The 24,566-nt window shown below is 37.4% G+C and overlaps 1 protein-coding gene across 3 annotated transcripts; it reads right to left on the minus strand.

Moving 5' to 3' along the window:
- Window positions 1-14: 14 nt before the first annotated feature.
- tlcd4a (TLC domain containing 4a) lies at window positions 15-20,399 on the minus strand. Of its 3 annotated transcripts, none has more exons than XM_081353458.1 (7): window positions 20,060-20,399; window positions 13,582-13,751; window positions 12,047-12,136; window positions 11,842-11,900; window positions 10,422-10,516; window positions 5,015-5,088; window positions 15-2,579 (listed from the first exon to the last, which is right to left on the minus strand). In XM_081353458.1, the coding sequence occupies exons 2-7, from the start codon at window positions 13,734-13,736 to the stop codon at window positions 2,264-2,266; spliced, it is 789 nt and encodes a 262-aa protein (XP_081209584.1). In that variant the 5' UTR covers window positions 13,737-13,751; window positions 20,060-20,399; the 3' UTR covers window positions 15-2,263. The 3 variants fall into 3 exon arrangements, with proteins under 3 accessions (XP_081209584.1, XP_081209583.1, XP_081209585.1); XM_081353457.1 differs by lacking the exon at window positions 20,060-20,399 and adding an exon at window positions 14,116-14,442; XM_081353459.1 differs by lacking the exons at window positions 10,422-10,516; window positions 20,060-20,399 and adding an exon at window positions 14,116-14,442 and having other exon boundaries at window positions 11,873-11,900.
- Window positions 20,400-24,566: the final 4,167 nt, after the last annotated feature.

Consider the following 24,566-nt stretch of genomic DNA (forward strand, 5'->3'; position numbering starts at 1 on the left):
GACATACAAAATGATTATGGATCAAAATGAGCATATTGCTTTATTGAGGCAAATGGCATAATGTGACAAATTAAGGTGAAAGAATAAACATGTTCAAAAACAACTTGTGTCATTCCTCATGTACATGCACTTTCCTTCAGTACGTGGGAACATGATCCCTGTGGCCACTGTAAGAACATATGTAAACATTTACATGGCAACAATTTCCTGTGACATTATGGAACGTATCAGCAATAAAAACACATACAGTCATGATATTGTGCATCTCCACATTTATAAACCAAAAATAAATGCTGAATACTGAGGGTTTGGACCTTTACGCGTTGAAAGTTGAAAGACAAAAATCATCAGAATTGGAAAAGTACAATTCAATATTGTCTTGGCAAACAACAAACTCTTGACATCTAATGGTCCATAGATTCGTAGATCAATCCTGTCTTGGAAATGATCCGCAAAAGGTCATTACAATGAATAAACTGTCTTCCCTTGTTTTCCTTTGCTTGCTTCATATTATATTCGAACAGTGTTATAATGCATGTCTGTAAGCCGAAAATAGGTGTGTAACCACTCACTTGCTTAATATGCAAGATTAAGAACAGACTTCAAACAGCCATCTTACTTCTGACCTTTGGTTGTAACATTTGTGAGAAATAAAAAGATAAAACAATCAAAGTGATAATCATTCATCCCTTAACATGACTATACAATGAACCATGTGGTATAAAATGACACGAGAAGTAGTAAATAAAGATGTTTATTGAAGAAAACAAAAAGGCATTTTAAGTGATTGAATGCAAAGGCAAAAATCACAACATGGATTCCTGTATAACTCGTGCCAGTAAAAGACAATTCTCCATAGGTCTGTCTCTCAGAACAACGCATTTCAATATTCAAGTACCAAGTTCAATAAAAACAGAACGATTTCAAATTGTTTCTACGCACATCGACGTAAGCCATCTCTAGCTGTCTTTCATAAATCAATAAAAGTACTCATGCACTCACATCTGTGCCGTGTGTGTACAGCATGAATATTCTACACTATATTTGTCTTACATAGTGACTATGAATTTTGAAACGGATTCATATAAGTATCTCTGTATTGTGAAATCTCTCATATGCTGTATATCTACTCGGATACATCGACGATTTTTATATCTTTCTGTTAAAAAATAATAAATATGTCGTACAAACATTACCATGCCTTCCCAGTGTAAAACTGGCTCAATAAATTAGATACGATGCAGGAAAACTAATCGACACCGGCGTCGAGAACTCTTCGGCTCCAACATTCACGAGCTACACAAACCAAAGCTCTTTTGAATTTCCTTTTAAACCCCATTTCCAAAATCAAAATCGATAATTAAAGTTCAGTATTAATCGGATATACTGTACACAAACGTAATTCAAATTATTTTTGTATGTTCAATAAAATTTCTATGTACAACGCAAACATTCAGAGAACAACATTGCCGCATGCAATTACCTGTACAGTGCGAACAAATCTTGACGTCTTTTTCGTGGAAACACAACGGAATCCGAACGGAATCTGGAGCGAGTGTAAACCGATTTCATTCTTAAAACAGTTTGGTATTAATGTAATCGCGATAAGAAGAGTTCACTGCTTGTGTCTGGTATACATAGAAAATAATTTGGCTATTTAAACCCACATTTGACCACAAGTCAGATCTCAACAGTCCATCATTTCCTCCGATAAAATATCGAATACATCGCAAGTACAGCATGACGGTGGATTTTCCAAGAGATTCGTCTCGCTGATTTCCCTCGTTTAGTGCAGTGCAGTTGTGTGGATGAAACGTTCACAGTCAGTATACGCGGCTTTGAAGTAAACGTGAACATCGGGTGACTCACTGACCGCTTGGCCCCTTTGCACAGTACAGTGATTGAGGGAGATGGACTGAACTTTGATGAATAAATAATGTGGTTTACCTGCCCACAGTTTGAAATTAGAAACGTACAGTAAAATACAGTTCAGCCGGTGGTCTTGTACAGTGCGTCGTTTGCACATCAGGTGTACAGTTTTCAAAACAAACACAAAATAAAAGTGAGCGGCCAGTCTTTTCTGGTGTACTAGAATCTCTATTTGACACTTTGTCAGAGTTTCAGGTCTTAACTCTGGGAAATATTGCTCTGGGATGGTTTTCATTCTCGACCGGTCACTATCATGCAATAGTGTCCACTCCCTTGAAGACCGTCAGTATGACAACGACCCTGTTTGAGAACAAAATTCGAATGTCCCGTTTGCTCAGTCGGTTTTTCCATTCTCCTGGATCTCAGGTTTGAGCCTCCGGCTGGATCGCAGGACTTTGTAGCAGCCGCGGGCGATCTTATGCATCCACATGACGTTCATGATGTCCAGACAGATGCTGGAGAAGATCCAGGCGCTACGGCCACCGAGGGTGACCCTGTAGAAGGCCTCCGTGCCGTACACGGAGAACATTCGGCTGTAGTATACCGGCATGACAGCGATCCGCACCAGGAAAAACACAGCCGCCATCAGGACCCCGTTGGCCATGTTGGGCTTGGACACTTTGGGGTAACCTAACACCTCAAAGAACCAGCTGGAAAACACAGGTTAGCAAAGTGACATGCTGTAAACTTATTTACTAACTCAACATTTCGGTCATTTCTTATTAAAGACAGCATTAGAGATATCCCAAACAAGTTTTTTGTGCCCCCAATGAATATGACATGTCAGTGAATATGCCGTTACCGGGTCCCGATCCGATACATGTATTTTACTACTGCTTGGTTCACACTTCAAGTACAGGGCTCCAGACTAACATTTGAGAGCAGTGGTACCGGTGCCACTAAGTTCTTCAGATGGTGGCACCAGCACCTGATTTGGTAGCTCTGAGGGTGGATTGTTAAAGCTACACTGTGTAGGATTTTCTCCCATCTAGCGGTGAAATTGTTTATGACTACCAACTGAATATTACTTTCTAGCCCCTCCTATTCCGAGGGCTTTTTAACTCCTACGATGGCCGTGTTATTTCAAATCTGCCGGCAGTCACGAGTAATCTCCCCCTCGCATTCGTCACGGTGCCACTGAGTGTCAAAACGCGAAAAGCGAAGCTTGAATATCCAGGTATGTCCCTCTTTGGCTAATGTATTTTCAAGATGGAGGCGCAACATGGCTGCCGCCATTCGAGTGACTCGCTCCTATGTATTATAAACGCCAGATTCTACGCTTACGAGAATACTTGATTAGTTGGTAGAAGTAATTACACTTTAATGAGCACATATCATTTTGAAAGAACAAAGTGTTTTTTGCTAAGAATCAACTTATAAAATTACACAGTGTAGCTTTAAATCAAAGGCAATTTAATCAAAATATTACTATTGTTTTGCATAATAAGTGCCGTTACTAATAATATTACATGTTTTTGTCTTGGAAAACATTTGACAGTAAAGAATTAACCTAACCTCATTTGTATAGGGAAAATTTTCAATATTGTACTCTTATTAAAGTGTTCTTCTATAGCATTGTTCCATCTATAGTATCATACTGAACTGACCAACAGCTACAGTGATTATAAAAGGAGCGCTCTTTGCTTGCTTTCTGTGTATTACTTCGCAATTGAGGTGAGGCTTTCGTGAGACTTTGTGACTTGTCCTATTTCATACTTCAATACAAAAATTGTCAAACCTTGACAAAAATGTATTTCTTGATTTCTTTATAATAGGGATTTCATAATATCTAAATATAAATTTAAAAGCAAAACGAGTGAAAAAAAATATTAGGGAGTGGACATGGGTAATAAGCCGATAAGTGCTCCTCTGCCGCCATCTACAGGTTATAGAGCTAATGTCATGTCTTAATTATAAAACAAAATATTTAAAAAAAGTGTTTGTTGCCAAGTTTTGTTTTTCCAACATCTTTAAACTTTTAGTTTTGCAAATGGGGACCATCTTTGATAGATGAACAAATAATGTTTTTGGTCATCACTTAAAAAAAATAAAAATCAAACATTAAATCTGGATAATATTTAGAGTGTTGGAAAAGTGTGAAGCACTTGAATTTCACTCTCAAAAGGTTTTAGAAACCAAGAATAGTCCTGCCGGTGCAGTCTGGAGCCCTGAAGTATATTAAAGTTCTTCAAATCAATCCAATGTATACAGGGCTGTGCAGAGTGTTTCTCAGGGATAAGGGCACAAAAAAGGGGCATCCATTACTAAGAAGTAATTACAATATAACAACTATAACCAATCCTTGAGAAACTCCTACAAATGCATATGCATTTTCATTGTTAATTTCACACTGAAATATTTTTCTTAAATTAAATTCCTTAAATTCCGTTTATTCCGGTTATTTATATTATAAGCCATTTATTTTGTTTACGTTCTGATCTCAGAAAAGTTAACGCTATGTTTGCCGGTGTCGTGGCAGCAAGCTTTGTGCATGTACGCGCTTGAGCACTTAATTTATATTTTAAATGCTCATTATTATGGTTTAGTATTTCTCCCGACTAATCGACTAATGACTTTAATGAACGACTAATAGTCAACTAGGCTAGTCAACTTTTATTCAGGAACATTTAATAAAAGGGTAAAGAGTGTTAATTTAGATTGTATGTTGTCTTTAAAGGGATACTCCACTTTAAAATGAAAATTCTGTCATCATATACTCACCCTCATGTTGTTTCAAACCTGTATGAATTTCTTTCTTCTGCTGAACACAAAGGAAGATATTTAGAAGAATGTCAGTAACCAGACAGTGTTTGGTACCATTGACTTCCATAGTAGGAAAAAAATATACTATGGAAGTCAATGGTACCAAAAACTGTCTGGTTACTGACATTCTTCTAAATATCTTCCTTTGTGTTCAGCAGAAGAAAGAAATTCATACAGGTTTGAAACAACATGAGGGTGAGTATATGATGACAGAATTTTCATTTTAAAGTGGAGTATCCCTTTAATGGCTTTAAGACATGGTGGGCAACACTAAAAAGTTTGCCGGTAAAATATTTTGAACTTTAATCAGCCAAATACCTACCGTTGGTTTACACATGGTGTGGAAAACTCTGCAAGCAGACGGAAGTTAGCAAAATAAGGCAACATTCCTTGACCCTGGAAAAACAAGGCAAAGAACAAACAAACAATGACACAGACACGAGTTATATAGAAAGGCACAGGCTCATGACTCAGCTCCATGAACAGTCCCAATCTCTCCTGCTGTCAGGTGCCACAGTAATTGCTTGGGTGCTGAGTTATGATACTTCACTCTGACAGACATAAAAAATTATATATTAAAAAAAAAAGTAGAACATAGAAAGGAGGTTGCATGGACACTGTTATTCATTCTATTAATACAGGATGTATTTTTTAGATCAAATAATGCCTTTTAGTATTTTCTGCCTATATTTAGCGTGTTATTTTTAGTGAATATGTAGGCTAGAGGTGATAAATTACTTGCATTGTGAGTAAAAATAATAGATTCATGATAATTACAGTGATTATGTTAATATATCAAATTTATGACTTGTTAAAGTCACACATCATAAAGGAATGTCTAATTTCCCTAAATAAATAATCTGACTTTAATAGTGCGGTCCATCTGAGCCAAACAAGTTTTTTACTGATATTTGTCCCTGTAATAGTTACTGTAATAATTATGAAATCAGAAACCAAAACTTTGTCGTCATTAATAAAAGTCAGCATTTCAAATAAGCCACATATTGTCAGGCACATACTGTCTGAGTCCAAATATCTGAGACCACTAGTGAAAATTATATTTAGATTTATTCACTATAAATTATATCAGATAATATTACTGAAAATATATTATAATTTAATTAATAAATTATTAAATAAAAACACTTTTATTTACTAAAAAGTAAAAAAATTATATATATATATATATTTTTTTTTTTTATTTATAATTTTTTTTTATAAATGTTATATTTTATTTTAAATTTATATTATTATTTTTATATATACTTATACACAATAAGAATTTTTTCAATTGAATTTACTTTAAAAATGTACATAATGTGACGTCATGTGCATGGACTCTACTCATGTGTTCAGACAAATAGTGTTTCTTTACAAAGTGGCATCATCAAATACTGGCATGCATAGTAGTGTTTTTATTTGTTTTCGTGGATCCATGTGAACGGGGATCATTCGGACAACGTTGTCATCTGTACACGAAAAAAGCAAAGGAAAAACCTTTCTGTTTTTAGTACATCATTGTCATGTAAACGTATCCCTTAAAGGGATAGTTCACCAAAAAAATGAAAATTTGGTCATTTATTTACTCACCCTCAAGTTGTTCTAAACCTGTATGAAGTTCTTTCTTCAGTTGAACATAGGAGAATATATTTTGAAGAATGTGGGTTGCAAACAGTTGCTGGACCCCACTGACTTCCATCCATAGTATGAAAAATTAAATACTATGGGGACCAGAAACTTCTTTTGTGTTCAGCACAAGAAAGAAATGAATACAGGTATGGAAGAACATGAGAGTGAGTAAATGATGACAGAATTTTTATTTCTGGGTGAACTACTGTAATAAAATCCCAGATTTGCAATGTGGTCTCAGACTTTTAGATCCCACTGTATCAGTGCAGCAATGGTCAGCCATGCATGTTTTGTCAGAGAATGAAGCCTTTCCTTGAGTCTGTGCCAATGAAACATTGCTCTCAAAAAACATGATCATTCCTGAACATTTTTGCATCTTGGTAACACACTTACCTTGAGGGCTGCAATTAAAAAAATCACATTAGCATACTTACTGCAAAATGGACCATATATTATAAATAAAATAATAAAATAATAATCAGGTTGGCTAGCAGATGCATGCTGGTACCCCTAAGTACTGGTAAGTCCATACTGTAACTGGGCTTCAGTAACTGCTCAGAGTTCCATAACAGCAGAACAGCAGACAAGACAGGAGAGAGTCCTTCTAGATCAGCCAAGCCTATAGCCCTCATCTCCTAACCCCACTAAAAGTGACACTGGTAGTTTTTGCATGAAGGGTTTTGCTGGTCAAAGGAAGTGAGGCTGCGTTATTCAAGAAGTCATGTTAGGTGGGACAGAGACAGACTGACAGACAGATTCTTGGAAAAAAAGGTGCAGAAAAAAAATGCAAAAAGAACGAACGACAAAAGCAGCAACAACATTTAAGACTCGTTGGACATGCACTATGAGGAACAAATCGCACGACACACTGACAAATTAATTCAATCTTACACTACTTAAAAATAATAACGTTTGATATACTGTTAAGGTTATGTGCCAGCACTAAATATAGCGAAACGCTTTGTTCTTAATATGAAGCACAATTATTAAGCGCTGAAAATTTGATGGGGTTTATTATGCTTCTAAAAAGAGGGCGAATGTTATAATTTTGTCTGGGAAGTACGTAATAACAAAAAGACATTAAAAAGTTCTGCTTTGAACACTAATAGCATTTCTAAACACAGGAAACAATAACAACGAATGACATTTCGAACGACAGACTTGACTACTCAGTGAGACCCAACAGAGACTTCCAGATCCATGTTAAATTACATCTATTATCATGTAATAATTTAGAAAAAGGCTTGTAAAGGCAGTCATAAAAGTGACCAGTGACAGTATGGTCTACATCCTGACAACAAAATGCACGTTCAGGTTGAGGCGATCCTCAAAGTTGCATTAAATCAACTAAGGTATGCAAGCAACAAAGCCATGAATATCAGCAGTCGCTGCCCCAGATGCATATTTAGGAATCAGAATATATATATATATATTTTTTTTGCAGCTGATTTTTAGAAATGTACACACTAAGACAACAAGTTAAGCCACCAGAAATCATTTGTCATGGTCATTGTACATAACGTGTGCCTTTTGAGTCCCTGTTGTTTAGTAATATATCAGTGAAATTTAAAATTATTGTTATCATCAAGGTAGATAGTGGAATTACAGCTGATCGTAAGTAATAATACGTCACAGTATATGACAATTTTTTTTTTTTTTACAATTCATGCGTTAGTGCACAAAACGTGCAAGCATGACCAAGAAAAATATATGTTAGTTATGTCAGGTCACTCTAAGGATTATATATTAATGACTTAAATAAAGGCTTAGGCCAACTATATGTATATACTGTTTATTGAAAAGATATTTGTCCTAACAACAGCAAAATATAAATTTGTATTTTTTTATATAAATTACCTTTCTAATACCAGCGTAATATTGTAGCGTCATGGCTTTGAATGAAAGCTAGTAATATCTAAAAAAAAATGATCTATTCTAAAAGTGAGCTGTGCTTTGCGACACAAGTAATGGGGCTGATGCAATATGACAAAACAAGATCATTTCAATTAAAAGCATAGTGAAGTTGGAAATCTTCATTCATTTTAAAGGGAATAATCTAGTTGTCACATCGCATCAACCCTGTTACCTTGCTAAATTACTAACATTAATATCTCAATTTAGCTTGAAATGGCACAATGCAATTTATTATCATTTCAAGACATTCTTTGTCTGATATACTGTTAAAAATATTACCAAAGGCACCCATTTCACAGAATCACCTATGCCAAACAACTGCGCATCAACTGATGCTGTTTTAGGTGTTTGTTTTCTTTCAAATTTCTATCAGAAAGCACAATGAACAACTTGTGCAACAAGTTTCCCAGTTGTGCAACTAAATGTAGTTATTTAGAATTCAGTTGATGACCAGATCAACCTGTTATTCTTCAAAACCTGTGTGGACTATAGAGAATCTCGACACAGCCCAACAAACGAGTGTTTTCTCGCTGTTACTCATCCTGCAGTTGAGATGTGGATGTTAGGTTTCAGAAGAGAGAGTTTTTAGGAGGAAGATCGGCTCAAAGCAGGGGAAGGTATCAGAGCATGCACACGGGAAACCCTCCAACGGCACCACAGGAGCAGCGAGCATCAACACATGCACACAGTCCGGTGCAGTCTGGCCCGAGACCGAGACCCGGGCCACAACTGACCGTTTAGAGTTGCTGAGGGGGGGGGGGGTCAGTGAGGTAGAAGAGGAGTTGAAGAGGAGAGAATGGACTTCTGCATAACCGTCAATGAGCATTCCATGCAAAAAATACCATCATCATCATCATCATCATCATCATAATCAGCTACAGAACCTGGTGACCTAGAGGGTAACCGTACAACTGAACCAAGAGTGAACAGCAGTGGCCTCAGAGGGTGGTGTAGTCTAGTGGTTAAAGTTCTGGGCTGGTAAATGCAAACATTTGGAGACCATTTTAACAATAAACTAAGGATATAGTAAATAGGGATGAGCAAAAAATACAAGTTTCTTAGAAACGGTTTACATAAGATGTGTTATTGTGCTCAAAACTAGGCAGAGCACAACAGAACAGGACAGACTGCATAGCTGAAGACGCATTAAAAAAGTCCAACTCTTTAACAAAAATGTTAGCCTGAATGTGTTGTACGTAACAGTGGTGCTTTAAAAATTGTTGTACTGTGCAAACTAATTAATGATCCAGAATCAACTAGTTAGTTGGATTGCTCATCCCTAATTTTTAACAAATGAGAACTTTGAATACATTAGTAAGAAGTAACAAGGCCCTTATTTCTTCAGAGAAGGTCACAGGCCCAATATGGGGTCAAATTTTGTTATAAATATCCAAAGAAGGTCACTAAACCAGAATGACAGTGTGCGGTTATTTGTACATTTAAGAAATATAATGTACAGTCAGTCTTGCTAAATAAACCCTATAACGTTGATACAAGATTCCCCTGTTGGGGTTTATGTACCCTGCTTATTACACTGCTACTTGCATGCATAGATAAATAAATGCATCAATAAATGCATAAAAAAATAAAGATTTTAAATGATGTGGGAAAAAGACAGACCACAGATTGTAATGACAGACATGAAACTAGCTACTGGTGGCCTGCTCCTGTCATTATACAAATATATTTGCTGCAATTTGCCTGCGTTGCCACAGAAATGACCAATCAGATTAGTATTGCAGAAAGCCAGCAGCTAACATTGACTTTAAAGGGTTAGTTCACTCAAAAATTAAAATTCTGTCAGTAATTACTCACCCTCATGTTGTTCCAACCCCGTAAGACCAGTTCAGTCTTGCGGGGTTGGAACAGCATGAGCGTGAGTAATTACTGACAGAATTTTCATTTTTGGGTGAACTATCCCTTTAACAATGTTGGAGGAGTGCTCTAAATGCTTAACATGTGTGCAATACATTATAAAAAGGTGACGCGTGTATAGTGAATGGAATGACACAAATGGGATAAATCCTTCTGAAGAAAATGACTTCCAGCAGAATTCTGTTCATCATGTTCCTCTGTTTATAGAACTTTCAGCACCAGCTGCACACCTGACACTACCACTGCTCACTCTTGGTTGTCTCTTTCCCATCTTGCCTGCATGTTCTGTTATGGGACAACAGGGAACTCACCAGTACAAAGTAGTAAGCATACAATGCCGCCAGGTGGTGGATTACAAAAAACTTGTCTCCTATTGCTCTCCAATAGTAAAATATAAGCAGCAGATCTGAAAAACACACAGAACAAAAAAGGCGAGAAGTGTCAGAACTACTTTCAGGAATATGAATTTGCCAGTTTTAATTTAGCATGGACACAAAACACTGCCACAAAAGTGACTTAATACATTCAAAGAGCTGCTTTTTTGGTTTGCATGTGAGACAAGGCCATATTATTGTTTAATAATATGGCCTCATCTCACATGGACATTTATCTAGGGACTTTTGCAGCATCTCTGGTCATTTTAACCTTGTTTCAGAGTATTCCTTAAAGGGATAGTTCACCCAAAAATGACAATTCTGTTGTTAATTACTCACCCTCATATCGTTCCAAACCTGTAAGACTTTTGTTCATCCTCTGAACACTAATGAAGACATTTTTGATGAAATCTGAGAGTTTTCGGTCCCTCCATTGATAGCTACGCAACTACCACTATTGACACTTCAAAAGTTCATAAAGAGATTGTGAAACTAATCCAAATGAATTAAGCAGTTTAGTCCAAATTTTCTGAAGAGACTCGATCGCTTTATATGATGAACGCATTGAATTTAGGCTTTTATTCACATAAACATTCATCAACTCAAACATCAGTTGTGGTAAAGGAAAGCTCAAATATGTTTGCTTGACCTGCGAGAACCAACGAGGTTCATTCTCGTGTTACGCTGGTTCAGTTGAGCTTCGATGATCAATGTTTATATGTGAATAAAAGGCTAAATTCAATCCGTTCATCATATAAAGCCATTGAGTCTCTTCAGAAAATTTGGACTAACCGATCAATTCATATGGATTAGTTTCACGATCTCTTTATGAACTTTTTAAAGAGTCAAAGTGGTAGTTGTGTTTGGAACGGCATTAGGGTGAGTAATTAATGAAAGAATTTTAATTTTTGTGTGAAATATCCCTGTAGTCTCTGCCAACATCGGATGACTTTGATGGCTGTGAAGCTGAGAGAATTTTTTTATGCAAATATTACATTGCGATATCAACTTATATGCCCCTTACCCAGCATTACAATCATACAAATATAAGAATTAAAAAACATTGGTAACACTTTACAACAATGTGTTGTTTGTTTACATTAATCATCTAAAACCAGGTTAAAAGGGCCACATAGATGGTGAAACTGGACTGACTAACAACTTAAATATGTCAATCACATATATCTATCAGAAACTCCCAAAAATCAGGGGCAAGAACAAGAGGACATCACATGAATTTTCAAATCAAACTCTCAGTATTACAACAAACAAACATATCCTGCATTTCTATGCATGATGCAGCTCTCAAACAAAAACCCTCCACCTCCAAAGTCAGACATCTGCCGTAAGCTCTCACCAGATATGAGGTAGCCTGTAGTAATGCTCACGTTTATCTTCACCAGAGTAGGATCTCCCCTGTTGTGGTAAAGATGAGAACAAGGCACTGAGATTACTGCAAGACCATGTTACAACAGTTACTGAAAGCGTCCTGCTAGTCTGTAAAGAGCAGTGCTTTCCCAGCATGCAGTGTGACGGGTCGGTCTCGAGGGCAGGGCGCTCACCATACGGGGTCCTGATTGACGGCCTCATCGAAGAACAGGATGTAGAGGCAGAAAAGGCCGACCAACAGGGCGTGGAGCGTGGACACTGTCCTGCAGACACACGCAAGGGAAAGGGTTTAATCACACATGACAAAAGTCTTTATAGTGGGTTGCTTCTCCCGTAGAACCATGTCAAGTTGAAACAATCGAAACGGAGCAATTGACTGCTGTCAATCAACCACATACCGTGTGCCCTACATCTAAAGATCTCCTCCAGCTGGCTGTTCTCTTGACAGCCCGCTGAAATGAGCAAATGATCACTGCTATCTTCCCTCAGTTTCTTTCTGCATACACAGACATTAGTCATTCTGAGTGACAGCTAACAACCTGCTCTCCGTAGGTTCTCCTGATAAGACCTTTAACAGGGAAATATTTAAAGTGCCACTGCAAATCCACTGGCTATATATTTAACATACTGCCTGTTAAGAATGGCTCTTAGCCTATAGTTTGACATTGTAACTGTATGTATTATTGTAATTTTACTGTAGTGTGATTCCTAAACAAATGACTCAGTTCTTCTCAGTGAATCAAAAAACAGTTCCCTAAATGATTCCTAAATGAATGATTTCCTAAACGAATTACTCTTATGTTATGAGCCAGGTTTTTTTTTTTAATGGAGAATCTAAAACATACAGGGCATACAATGATTCTTTTTAGCTTTCTCAACAAATGACTATTACAGAATGTAATTATTTTTTGTGAATTTAAAAACACAGTGCAACAGTTGTCTAAATGATTCCTGAACAAATGAGTATTTCGAGTTATTTAGTGAATCAGAATTCCTATCTGATTCCTCAACAAATGGCTCTTTTGAGTAAATCAAAAACATACAGCGCAACCTTACCACTTTTGTCTAAATTATTCCTGAATGTCTTTTGATTCAGTTCTTTTTAGTGAATCAAAACCACACAGAGCAACCAGGTTCATCCAATTCCTAAACAAATTACTTCTGAGCGGGTTTTTTTTAGAGAATCAGAAACGTACATTGCAACCATTTGTTTAAATGACTGCTGAACAAATTAGTTATTCAAGCCAAATCACTTTAGTAAACCAAACACATACAGTGCAACCAGGTGTTTAAAAGATTCACAAATACCTAAAGAAATGACTATTATGAGCCAGTTTTTTTAAATGAATCAAACCATGTGTCTAAATGATTCCTGAATGAATGAGTCAGTTGTTTTTAGTGAACACACAGTGTGTGACCAGTACAGTCCATTTCCTAAACGAATGACTCTAATGAGGCGGTTCTTTTTAGTGAATCAAAAACATACAGTACATACAATGAGTCTTTTGAGTCAGTTCTTTTAATGAATCAGACCTGCACAATGCAACCAGACTAGCATGATTCCTAAACAAATGACTTTTACGAACTGATATGTTTTAGTGAATCAAACACACACAGCTATGTTGTACATAAGAAACACTGAATATCTACAGATATATCTGATCATGAGAAGACAACACATACAAAAAGAACAAGCATGCTTCATTACCTTGAGTTCCACTCGATCTTCTGTTTGTGGGTGAGTTTGAGGAAGCCAGGGCTGATTCTGGACGACACCCAGGGGCTCACGCTGTGAAAGAGCCACTGGAAGGTGCAAAAACTCACCACCGAGATGAGCAGGATCAGCTGGCTGAAGGGGTCCATGGCCACCCGACCCCACTGCAGGAAAAAGAGCACAGGAGACAGTTGAAGTTGCTTTAGAAAAAGACATGAACATCAATGTGCCGTAGAGATCACACAACGGAAAAAACTCTAGCCAGGAGAAAAGCTAAGTAAATGTTTAACAGACATGCCCTCTGCCATTACAGTGTTAGTGAGGAAAAGCAAATGAGGTGATATGAAGCCCATGTCTCTATCTCACACTCAGAAAACTAAAACAATCATTGGTTGATATTAATGCAGCCAGGTATGACGTAAGAGTTTGTTGACCATTCCAAAAGACTCCAAAATCTCACATTCTGGTTACACAACCGTTCTGGAAATCAACAGTGGGCTTTTGTTTGTAATAAATGAGAATACGTACGTAATCCTTGATGGTAGCTCTGTATATACACATCATCCTGAGCTCAGATCTAAATGTCAACCTTCTCCTAAAGGTGAAATCATACGCCTGGTGTTTAAAAGAAAGCAAGGGTTTTAACAGTTCCTCTTTCAGCCTGGCTCATTGTGCACCAGAAAAACAAGTCTGTCCCCTTTGAAGCACATAAGGAAGCAGTGATCCATAATGATAATCCTTTGGCCAAAATAATCACAGCATTCCAGCTGGGTTTACCAAGAGTAAAATCGGCACAAAAAGCAAAAGACAGACACTGCATTCATGCTAACCTGAGCTATTCTCACTTCCTGTAACAAGTGCTTTTACTTTCTTCCATATATGGTGGTTCAGTAGAAATAAAAGCCACAGGGTTAACATCCAAATTGTCAGCTGGACTAAATCTAGTTCGAGGCTAGGTCATATCAGCCTTCAATGTCATTGAGCAAGGTTTTTTTTTTTACCTTTCATTTGTAAACATGCATTTAATTCACTGAATTAAGTTTGTGTGTGTGTTTAACGTCATTGCCTGGAAAAATTAAATTTGCTCATTTTATCTATCTATATTAAATCTATTTATTCATATAAAAGTATATTTACATAACACGGATTCAATATTTTTGCTGAAAAATTCAGTGAAATAAACTGTTATCCTAATACATAAGACATACAAGTATGTCCTTGACAAATACAAATTCTAAAATACTCATGGAAGAAGCAATATTTTACAAGATATCTTCCATTGGCCATCTAAGTGCTCGTAACATTCCCCGCTGATCTACTTTCATGACCTCTGGCCCATAACTGCTAATGGAAAACATGAATTGCACTCTTACCTAAGGCTACAAGTGTTCAAAGGACGATAGAAATATACAAAACATGAACCCTGTGAACTGAGAGTGTAGTGAAAAGAGACTGACACAGATTTGAAAACCATGAAATTGGAGTTTTGTGGCTTTTAGACCACATGTAGCTTTGAGGTCATCTACATTGATTATGATTTCCCTTTTCTAACTTTAGTTAGTGTGTAATGTTGCTGTTTGAGCATAAACAACATCTGCAAAGTTACAATCTCAAAGTTCAAAGCAAAGGGAGATATTTGCTTTTAAAGAAATCGCTTTTTAAGGACTACAACAAACGGCTGGTAAGGACTAAACGACATTCCTCCCGGGTTAGTGACATCACCAACCCTAGAATTTACATAAACCCCACCCCCTGAACACGATTTATAGATTATCAAGACAGAATATGCTAATCAATGACTAGAAGATAACTACACATAAGCTCCATAAATTCATCAACTAACCATTAGGGCTGTGCCGGTAAACTTGACAACCGCACCACCGCGGTTGTAAAGCGCCACCGCGGTGGCTGAGTAGTACCGGCGGTGTTTTGTCTAAAAAAATGTTTGTATATGAATGCTGTTTTACATTAATATTATGACACACAAAGCTTTGTTTACAAAAGAAATAATAGGTTTAGCAATTAAATGTTATATCGCAGCCATGGAAAAGTTTGAATTCATGACGAATGAGAGAGTTGTAGCCTACGTGAGCCCATAAACTTAAGCTTTGTCGGCTTTGAATTCTGGTTTGCGATCTGGTCACCCGATTATTAGCGAATTTAAAAATATTCCATTAGTTATTCCTTATAGAAAGCTTGAATTATCTACTTTTAAACAAAACAATTCAAAACGAAAATAAACCGACTAGCATTATGTTTTCCGTATGAAGTGTGCATTTCTCATCGTCAACTTCATCTTTGCAGCTCGACACTGACACACACACACGCACACAAAACACTTTATTAATAAACAATTCAAATGTCTCCTTGCTATATTTGACACGTTCATAATCATTACTTTTGCCGGTTCTTTGTGACAGCTGTTATGTGCGTTATTTGCAGCACTGCGTCACCCTCCGGTTACATGAACGCGTCACCACTGCATCAGCACCAGAACATGGAGATTTTATTTTAGAGAATGATCGCACAACAGACATTAGAACATTAGATATTCTATAATTAAATCAACTAATCGAATATTCAAAAATCGTGACTCATCCCTGCATGGAATCTCTTTTTTCTTTTCCCATATCTTCACTCGCGTCTCACCCAAAGACGCGTTAAACGTTTCTTCCTTTGTTCGCTTTTAGGTCGATTATTTTCGTATTCTTTACTGTGTTAAAGTAGAAAAACGCTGTAGGACAGATAGCCAACATTTTTACTTGTAAGTCAAATTATTTTTAACACAGTTTGTGCTTGTTAGACATATGATAATTGGTAAGGCGCGTCAAGTTCATTTTGTAAAGCGCGTTTCACACGCGCGGGTGATTTTAGTTTTGCTTTCTCTGGCAGCGCGCAAACAGCTTAAATGCCTTGCCCTTGTGGAAGATAAAATTCGCTCTTCATACCTTTTACAAGTAGAAAACATGTGGATATCAGAAACGAGATCGATGGTCTCTTTCCTGCTCGTGTCCACATCCCTCTCAAAGCGCAGAGCGGTAGGCTTTATCACGCGCCTTTGTGTGGAAAGTTTTTTTTTTTTTTTAATAGATTCAACTTTATTATATTATGTAAGTTACCAGTATTTACTGATATTTATTTCAATGCTTTTCAGGCTTTAGAGTGTTGTTTCTTTTTTTTTTTTCTCAAAACACCCCCCCCCCCCAACCACCGCAACACCGCCGGTATTTGGGTCCATTACTACCGCGGTGATAAAAAACTGCCACCGTCACAGCCCTACTAACCATTCAGAAATGTCTTGTTGCATTCTACATGTTGTCACTTCTTCTTGAGTCTCTCCATCATTGTCTGAATCCGGTTTGAACATAAAAGGCTAAAAGTTTTTCAAATTTTATGTCTGTATGAGTGCAAGCTGTTGAAGCTCCGCCCTCTGTGCCGGGAGCAGCAGCTCATTTGCATTTAAAGGAACAGACACAAAATGGTGCGTTTTTGTTAACCCTCAAAACTTGTCAATTTTAACATGCTATATAAAATATTTGTTGTGTATTTTGAGCTAAAACTTCACATGCACACTCTGGGGAGATCAAAGACTTATTTTACATCTTGTGAAAAGGGCGTTATACAACCTCTTTAAAATGTACATTCTTTCAAATATTAATGATCCATCTTGTTCACAGGGGTGTTTAATTAAAAGTCAGCCACTCATAACTATCCTGACATGCCTTAACTTGCTAATTGTTACAACAAACAGTGCCTAATTAAATCTCCCCAAACAAGGGTATTCCAACGTCCTTAAAAAATAAAAAGTGTCCCACTAGTGGTACCAGAACTGCAGGTTTCCCTACACTAGTCTTCCCTAAACTAATGTTTAGCAACTAAAGTGGCTGTCTGTAAATCGGACGGTTCATTACCATACGATCTGATATTGATTCTCGTAGCCGGCAATACAATATTTGCTGATGCCTCATAAAATCCTGCGATACGATTTGATTAGATTCATGGGTATATGGATCTATATAATGGTATGTGCCTATTTTACACAACCAGTTACATTTTTATGAACTCTCAAATGCAACCAAAATATATAAAATGAAAATTTCTCTGAAAATTGTACATCCTGTGCAAGAAGACATGACAGAAAACTTGCTTTCTGTGGGCGCGCTACAGATGTGTGCGCACGAAACTTCTCACACAGTGCACGAGTAAGGAATTTAGTTCTCTTTCGTGTCTTTTTTGCGCTTGAATAGTTGAATTAGCAACAAAGTCCCTTTAAGCCAAGTCATTTCACTCGGCGGCCATCTTTAAAAACTCCTCTCGGGCTTGAAAGTGCAGCTCCTTTCTTTTTGAATGGGGTAACATCAAATTCTCCAAAATTATTTTCCAAGCTTATGATTAAATTTCATATTCAAAAAAAAAAAAAAAAAAATTTCCAGGCTGGACCAAGCTAATGCGCATGCACAGTCAAAACTGCGCGTCTCGGAACACTGACTGTTTCTATAGGAACCGGAGATTTCTTAGGTAGCAGCAGTGACGTGATGACTTTCCCAATCAGCGATTGGCTCTTATTTAGAAGGCCGGACTTATCTAGCCATATTGCGCATTACTTTTTCTCCCATTCATTGTAATACGAGTGCACCATCTTTCTAAATATAGTCTTTGTTAGCAAGTCTTAAAACACATTGTGTTTGACAAGGTGCCTTCATTGCATGATGTGGTGAGTGTCAAAATAAAGGTGCCTCTTATACATACATAGATACATACATACTAAAAGATTGATTCTTGGGATTTAAGAATTGATGTAGGTTCATAAAAGAAGAGATTCATAAATGAGAATCGATTAAAATCAATAAATAATTTTTTTTTTGCACCCAGCCCTTATTGTAACAATACAAAAGCTGGTTGAAAACTGCAAAAGAACGAAAGGAGATGTGCTGTGACATCAGCACATCTCCTCATGGGGTGATGGGAGTCAAAAAACATGCTGTGACTAAATTTAGATGTTCTTTATGTTGCAAAAGGCTCCATGCACACATGTTCACCCAACTCAGGGGGAGGGGTGGGGGTGAGTGTATTTACAGTCCCTATACAGGTTCATGCAGGTTGCAAAGGGCAGGCATCCAAAGAGGTCACGAAGCAACGTATGGCAATGGGTGTGACATAACAGGAAGTTCAGCAAGTTCTCAGTCTCACAGATGAACACGTGTGATTGCACATCTTCTGCTGTGTGTGCATGTATCATGAACAAAAAAACCCACAAAAAAAACAACAGTAAAAGCCTTTAGTGGCAGAAAAGTGTTGGGTAGATAATTAAGATGCTTTCCATTCTCATGTACAGGTTTATCATGTAGAAGGCAGAGCACAGCATTGATAAAGCTGCATTGCTGGCATGCTTTAGTGCATTGAGTGAATGCATCATATATTAAGAAAAACAGTGTCGCCTTATGAATGAAAGATTAGCTGAGCAAAGCAAGGCTCATACAGCAGCAGAATGGATGAAATGGATGCTTTAATAACCCAGAGGAAACTGCAAAGCAAAAGCAAAAATCTACAAAGTACATACATACACATTCAAAATTATAATTATAGTCATGATTCAAAAACTCATATTTGTACAATTATGTTTGTCTTGAAAAGATGATAGATGAAATGCTTTACCACTGCCTGATGGTTGTACCACCAGACATTAACATCAAAACTTTTGTTGAAAAATGGCATTGCATTTTTTTTAAAACAAAACATGACTAAAAATATTACATTTCTAAGAGATTGGCAAGTGTTTTAAACTATATTTTTTTGGTTATTGGTTATTTTTTTACACACACACACAGCAGCTCTCAAAACTGAAAGTAAACCAAATAAGAAAGAGCAGAATAAAAGACCCCAGAAGAAAGTTTTTAGAAGTCAGAATGAAACACAATTTGATGAAAAATCTCAAACACTTCCGCAAACCATGTGCTGCATTTAGTATTTTCATTAGTTACAGTAAAAGTTCATGTTTTTCTAGTCACAAACCTAAACAAATTCCCTTCATACTGACATGCATCTTCAGAGCAGAGTCGACCATAGCCTATTTAAATGTTAAACTCAGATATTGGCCTTTAAATGTCATTTTAGCCTTCATTTGTCAAAGTCGGTCATTTAACTTCGACTGATATACTGCATTGAACCGCATGGCTTGTGTAACAAATGCACATATCTATATTTTTGCTTTGATGTGCATTTTATGAAGATGGGCGCGTGTCAAACATAAAGTTACATCGACTGCAATTCAGCACTGACTATTTGATAACACATAATGGATCACATCTCTATTAAAGGTCTCTAAAAACATTGCGATGGACGGAAATCGACTCGTGTTGTTACCGACATGCCTTTCATAGGCCAAATCACACCGCAATGCTGGCTAAAAACACAGCGCTTATGCAATAAAATATTGTTTGATATCATATGCATTAACCCATAATATGCTTACCTCTTATCAATCATCAATAGTGTCTGTTGGTTAGTTGTGCATGGTGTCTGAAAACATGGGCTGATAAAAATCCGTGTTTTTTCGTCAGTCAGACACATGCATGATTCTCCTCTCTCCACGGCGATATGAAATGCATGATTTCATATCAAACAGAAACGGAATGTCTTTATAATATTCTCAATTTACGATGCGTGTGGGTTTTATAAACGCTCGTCGGTGAGAACATGTTGAGAATGACTGAAACTGATGATGGCTGTATCTGGTGGTGGTGAAAGGATCAAATTTCAGCTTCATTCTTAAAGAGATATTCACACACAAGGATACACTACCACTCTCTTCTGGTGGGAATTTTGATTCATCAGTGAGTCGAATCTTTTGAATCCGACCAACAAGATTCGTTCGGAGCGAGGCAATTTCTGCAGGATACGTCGGTTACGTCCAGTTGGTGTCGAGACGTGAGTGACTGAATAATTCCCTCAACCGATTCGTAAAAAAAAGAAGAAGAAAAAAAAGCAGTTGTTCACGAGATATGAGTTTTCAATGGAAGCTTGTTTCCGCCACAGAATAAAAAAGGTAAGTTAAAGGCACACTATGCAAGATTTGTACCTTAAAGCTACACTGTGTAGGATTTTCTCCCATCTAGCGGTGAAATTGTAAATGACTACAAACTGAATATTACTTTCTAGTAATTCATTCCGAGGGCTTTTTAACTCCTACGGTGGCCGTATTATTTCAAATCTGCATGCAGTCATGAGTATAATCTCCCCCTCGCATTCGTCACAGTGCCACTGAGTGTAAAAACACAAAAGGCGAAGCTTGAATTTCCAGGTATGTCCCTCCCTCTTTGGCTAATGTATTTTCAAGATGGATGCGCAACATGGCGTCCGCCCAGGGGGGCAGGGTTTCATAAAATATTGAAGCTTCCCCGGGCGCTGCCATTGATTAGCGGACCATCACCTGCTGTTAGCATTCATTGACTCCCATTCATTTTGGCGTCACTTTGACAGCGAATAACTTTACATCTGAGGCGTTTAAAGACTCCAATTGTCCATTATTTATTTCTAAAGAAACACGAAAATGTATAAAAGGCTCCATTACCTTGTATCTTACGTTATGGCCCCGTAGATGCAGTTTTTGTAAAAATTGGCTAACGATTGCGTCATAACCACGTGACTCTCTGTCGCACAGTAGAGAAATTACCGTATGGACAGGAGGAGAAGCTCGGGTGCAATCGGGGGGACGTGGAGGCAAAATGACAAAGTAATTAATCAGAACACTTAGCAAAAGTTTCTCCTGCTCCTAGCTCATGGACACCTCCTACTCACACTCTCCGTCTCTGCAAGATTCGAAACGGAATGATTCAGATTTCTTTTGGCACAGCTACTAGAAGACAGACGGGTTGCTCACGTCACATCTACGTCGTCAAGCTCAGTTTGAGTCTGCGCTGTACGCTCAGCCATCAGGAAGTTAGTGCTTCTAATTGACTTCACTTTTCTCCGTTGAATCCAATGGGGTCGCTGTGTCCATTTATTTTACTGTCTATGCTTCCGCCATTCGAGCGACTCGCTCGTATGTATTCTAAATTGCAGATACGAGAATATTTAATTAGTTGGTTGAAGTGATTACACATTAATGAGAATGTATAATTTTGAAAGAACAAAGTGTTTTTTGCTAAAAATCAACTTAAAGTATTACACAGTGTAGCTTTAATATAACAGCTTCGAAATCATTTCGATGGTAAACGAACTGATTGGTGTAATCAAGCGAACCATCCTGATAGCAAAGAAAAAGCGCTGGAAAAACCAGCAATACAAGTTTGAGAAGTGGCGTCCCGACAAATCTCACGAGACTTTTTATCTCACAATTCTGACTTTTTTCTCACAAATACGAGTTTACATCTCACAATTCTGACTTTTTTCCTCAGAACTGGACTTTATAACTCGCAATTGCGATTTTATATCTCGCAATTCTTACTTTATAACTCACAATTGAAAGTTTATCTCAAGCAATTCTGAGAAAAATAGTCAGAATTGCGAGATGTAAACACATTTTTGAGGGGGAAAAAGTCAGACTTTTTCTCACTTTATAATGATTTTTTTTTGGGGGGGGGATGGGGGCTTATGCGTAGCTGTGATGGTAATATCATTGTACTTTGATACTTTTAATAATTTTACTAATTTTAAATTGAATGATTACCACATTCACCAAAAAAAAATCTGATTTGGATAATCATCTAGAAAGATTTTAAGCTATTTTTGTCCCACAAAGCTAAAAATAGCTAGGTCAGAAATATATTTAATTGACACACCATCCGTCACTCCTCTCCTCTAATCACCATTCTCGTTATTAAGATATTTTTAGGGTATTTTCTATTTTTTGTCATTCATGAATTTGGGCCTACTGGATATAGAGTGAAAAGGATTTCCCATGACTGAGCTTTCACCTAAACTAATATTATATTACGCAGTCCCGTTGTCAAAAATGAAACAAAAAGGCACAATATTTGCTCTGCTGTTTTAATTCTAGAGCCATAATATAAAAATACCCTTTTGTCACTTTTGGTGGCTTTATACCCTTGATCATTTCTTTACCCAACTGAGGGCAATTTTCCAGGTACTTTTCACCAACTTGGATTATGATATAACTTGAAGTTTGGTACATATGTAATAGTGAGAGCTCTCACTCCCCTGATCTAAAGAGGTGCACTAGAGACTGTGGTCTCTAGCTCGTAGCGGGGCGGGAAGGACCGGAGGGGTTACACATACACACAAAGTACACATTATATTGACCAAACAAACAGGTGGGATGTTCAAATTCTGACCCCTGCCCTGTGGTGGTTTAACTAGGGCACTAGAACAGCTCTTTCATCACACTTGGCAGAATGTTCATAACACACATGCCAAGTTTGCATCACACATGTTCCCTTATCTCAGGACCACAGACATGTGCCAAACCATCGTGACAGTACAAGGGAATACAGACAATAAGATTCTGCATCTGTACAGGTGCCAAGAGGCAGTATAAGCCACAATACATTGTTGTACATGACACCCAAACAGAAATAATTGAATATGCGATTTCTTCCACTCACCACCAGAGAGCAGTCAGTCTACAGTGGTGGGATTGCGATTTTGAGCAGGAACTAGAGAAGCACAGATTTGATACAACATTCTTATTTTCCACATTATTACACACATTATTACAGTAATCAGATTTATACAGTAATTTCATTTTCTTGTTGACTTTCCGAAAAACTAGTTCATGGTTCCAGGATTATTCATGCTGTGTAAATCAGATCCATCAACATGATTTTCCTGCATGTGTGTCACTCTCCACCCTCCACTTCATTAGGCCCCATGCGGAAAGGATTCCATTCTCCAGACCTTTTCCTGAGGAAATAGAGAGTGGGCTAACTTAGCTAACACGTACAAGAAAGATGAAACAGGCCTGACTAATAGGAATGTGATTATGTAAAATCTTCTTTGAGCTTTAAGTTTTATTAATAGCCTGTGCTGTCTGCCAATGTACAATGTGAAATTTCTAGAACTCCAGCTGTCTGAAGACAATTATGAGTGCCAAGTTATAATTCTGGAATCAATTTTGGGGCCTCAGGAGGGAAACATTATGAGTGTATTGTTGTTGCATAAATCAGACTCAAAAGCACTCACCTACTTGGTCATGTAAAAAAAATATATAATAGCCTATTATGTTAATTACTAACATAGTTTTTTATTATTTTTAATTTCATTTATATATATATAGCCTAAATTAAATGTGTTCATCATATAAAGCAACCGATTACTTTTATGATCTCTTTATGAACTTTTTGAAGCGTCAAAAGTTTCAGTTGCGTAGTTGTCTATGGAGAGAAAGAAATCCTTCAGATTTCTTCAAAAAGATCTTCACTTGTGTTCTGAAGATGAACGAAAGTCTTACGGGCTTACTCATTTTTGGGTGAGCTATCCCTGAGCACTAAAAAATCAAAACTACTTTTCTGTTCATTCATGACAACCTAAGCAAAAAAACGGTTGTTTAACCAGAGGAACATTCCTCCCTCCAAGGAGAACAGGCTCAAAGTTACAGACAACCCTCTGTTTGGATCAAGTCAGTCCAGCATTCTGAAAAAAATACTGATGTGTGTGTGTAAGAGAAAGAGAGCAGTGGTTTATGCATTCATAGCAAGGTTATGTAATGTTCCAGAACCTTTGCATTACTTAGACCAGAGAGGTCTGGGCTCTTCAGCTGGATTCCTCTTCAATAAAGTCGTTCAAAATGGCTCTCATGCAACAGACTGGACTCTTTGGCAAGATGCCAGCCAGCCACCCAAAAAAATACAGTAGGAAGGTCTGTTTTTCTTCCAGTGGATTCGCTGCCAAAGTGAACGGCGATTTCCTTTCTACCACCGTGTCTCACATGTGTGCTAGTCTTCCCTCTCGACGTGCGAGGACATTCCTCACTGGTTGGTGATTTATCTCAGAGGACTTTTATAGAAGTTGAGAGCATGTCA

This window comes from Scardinius erythrophthalmus (assembly GCF_964197995.2).
Source record: "Scardinius erythrophthalmus genome assembly, chromosome: 22".
Classification (NCBI taxonomy): Eukaryota; Metazoa; Chordata; class Actinopteri; order Cypriniformes; family Leuciscidae; genus Scardinius; species Scardinius erythrophthalmus.

Coding starts and splice junctions, on each gene's coding strand:
- tlcd4a (XM_081353457.1), bottom strand. CDS start 14,151: ATGATGTGTATATACAGAGCTACCATCAAGGATTAC. Junction 13,752..14,115: donor GAGCTACCATCAAGGATTAC/GTACGTATTCTC, acceptor TTTTTCCTGCAG/TGGGGTCGGGTGGCCATGGA. Junction 11,901..12,046: donor GTCAATCAGGACCCCGTATG/GTGAGCGCCCTG, acceptor TTACCACAACAG/GGGAGATCCTACTCTGGTGA.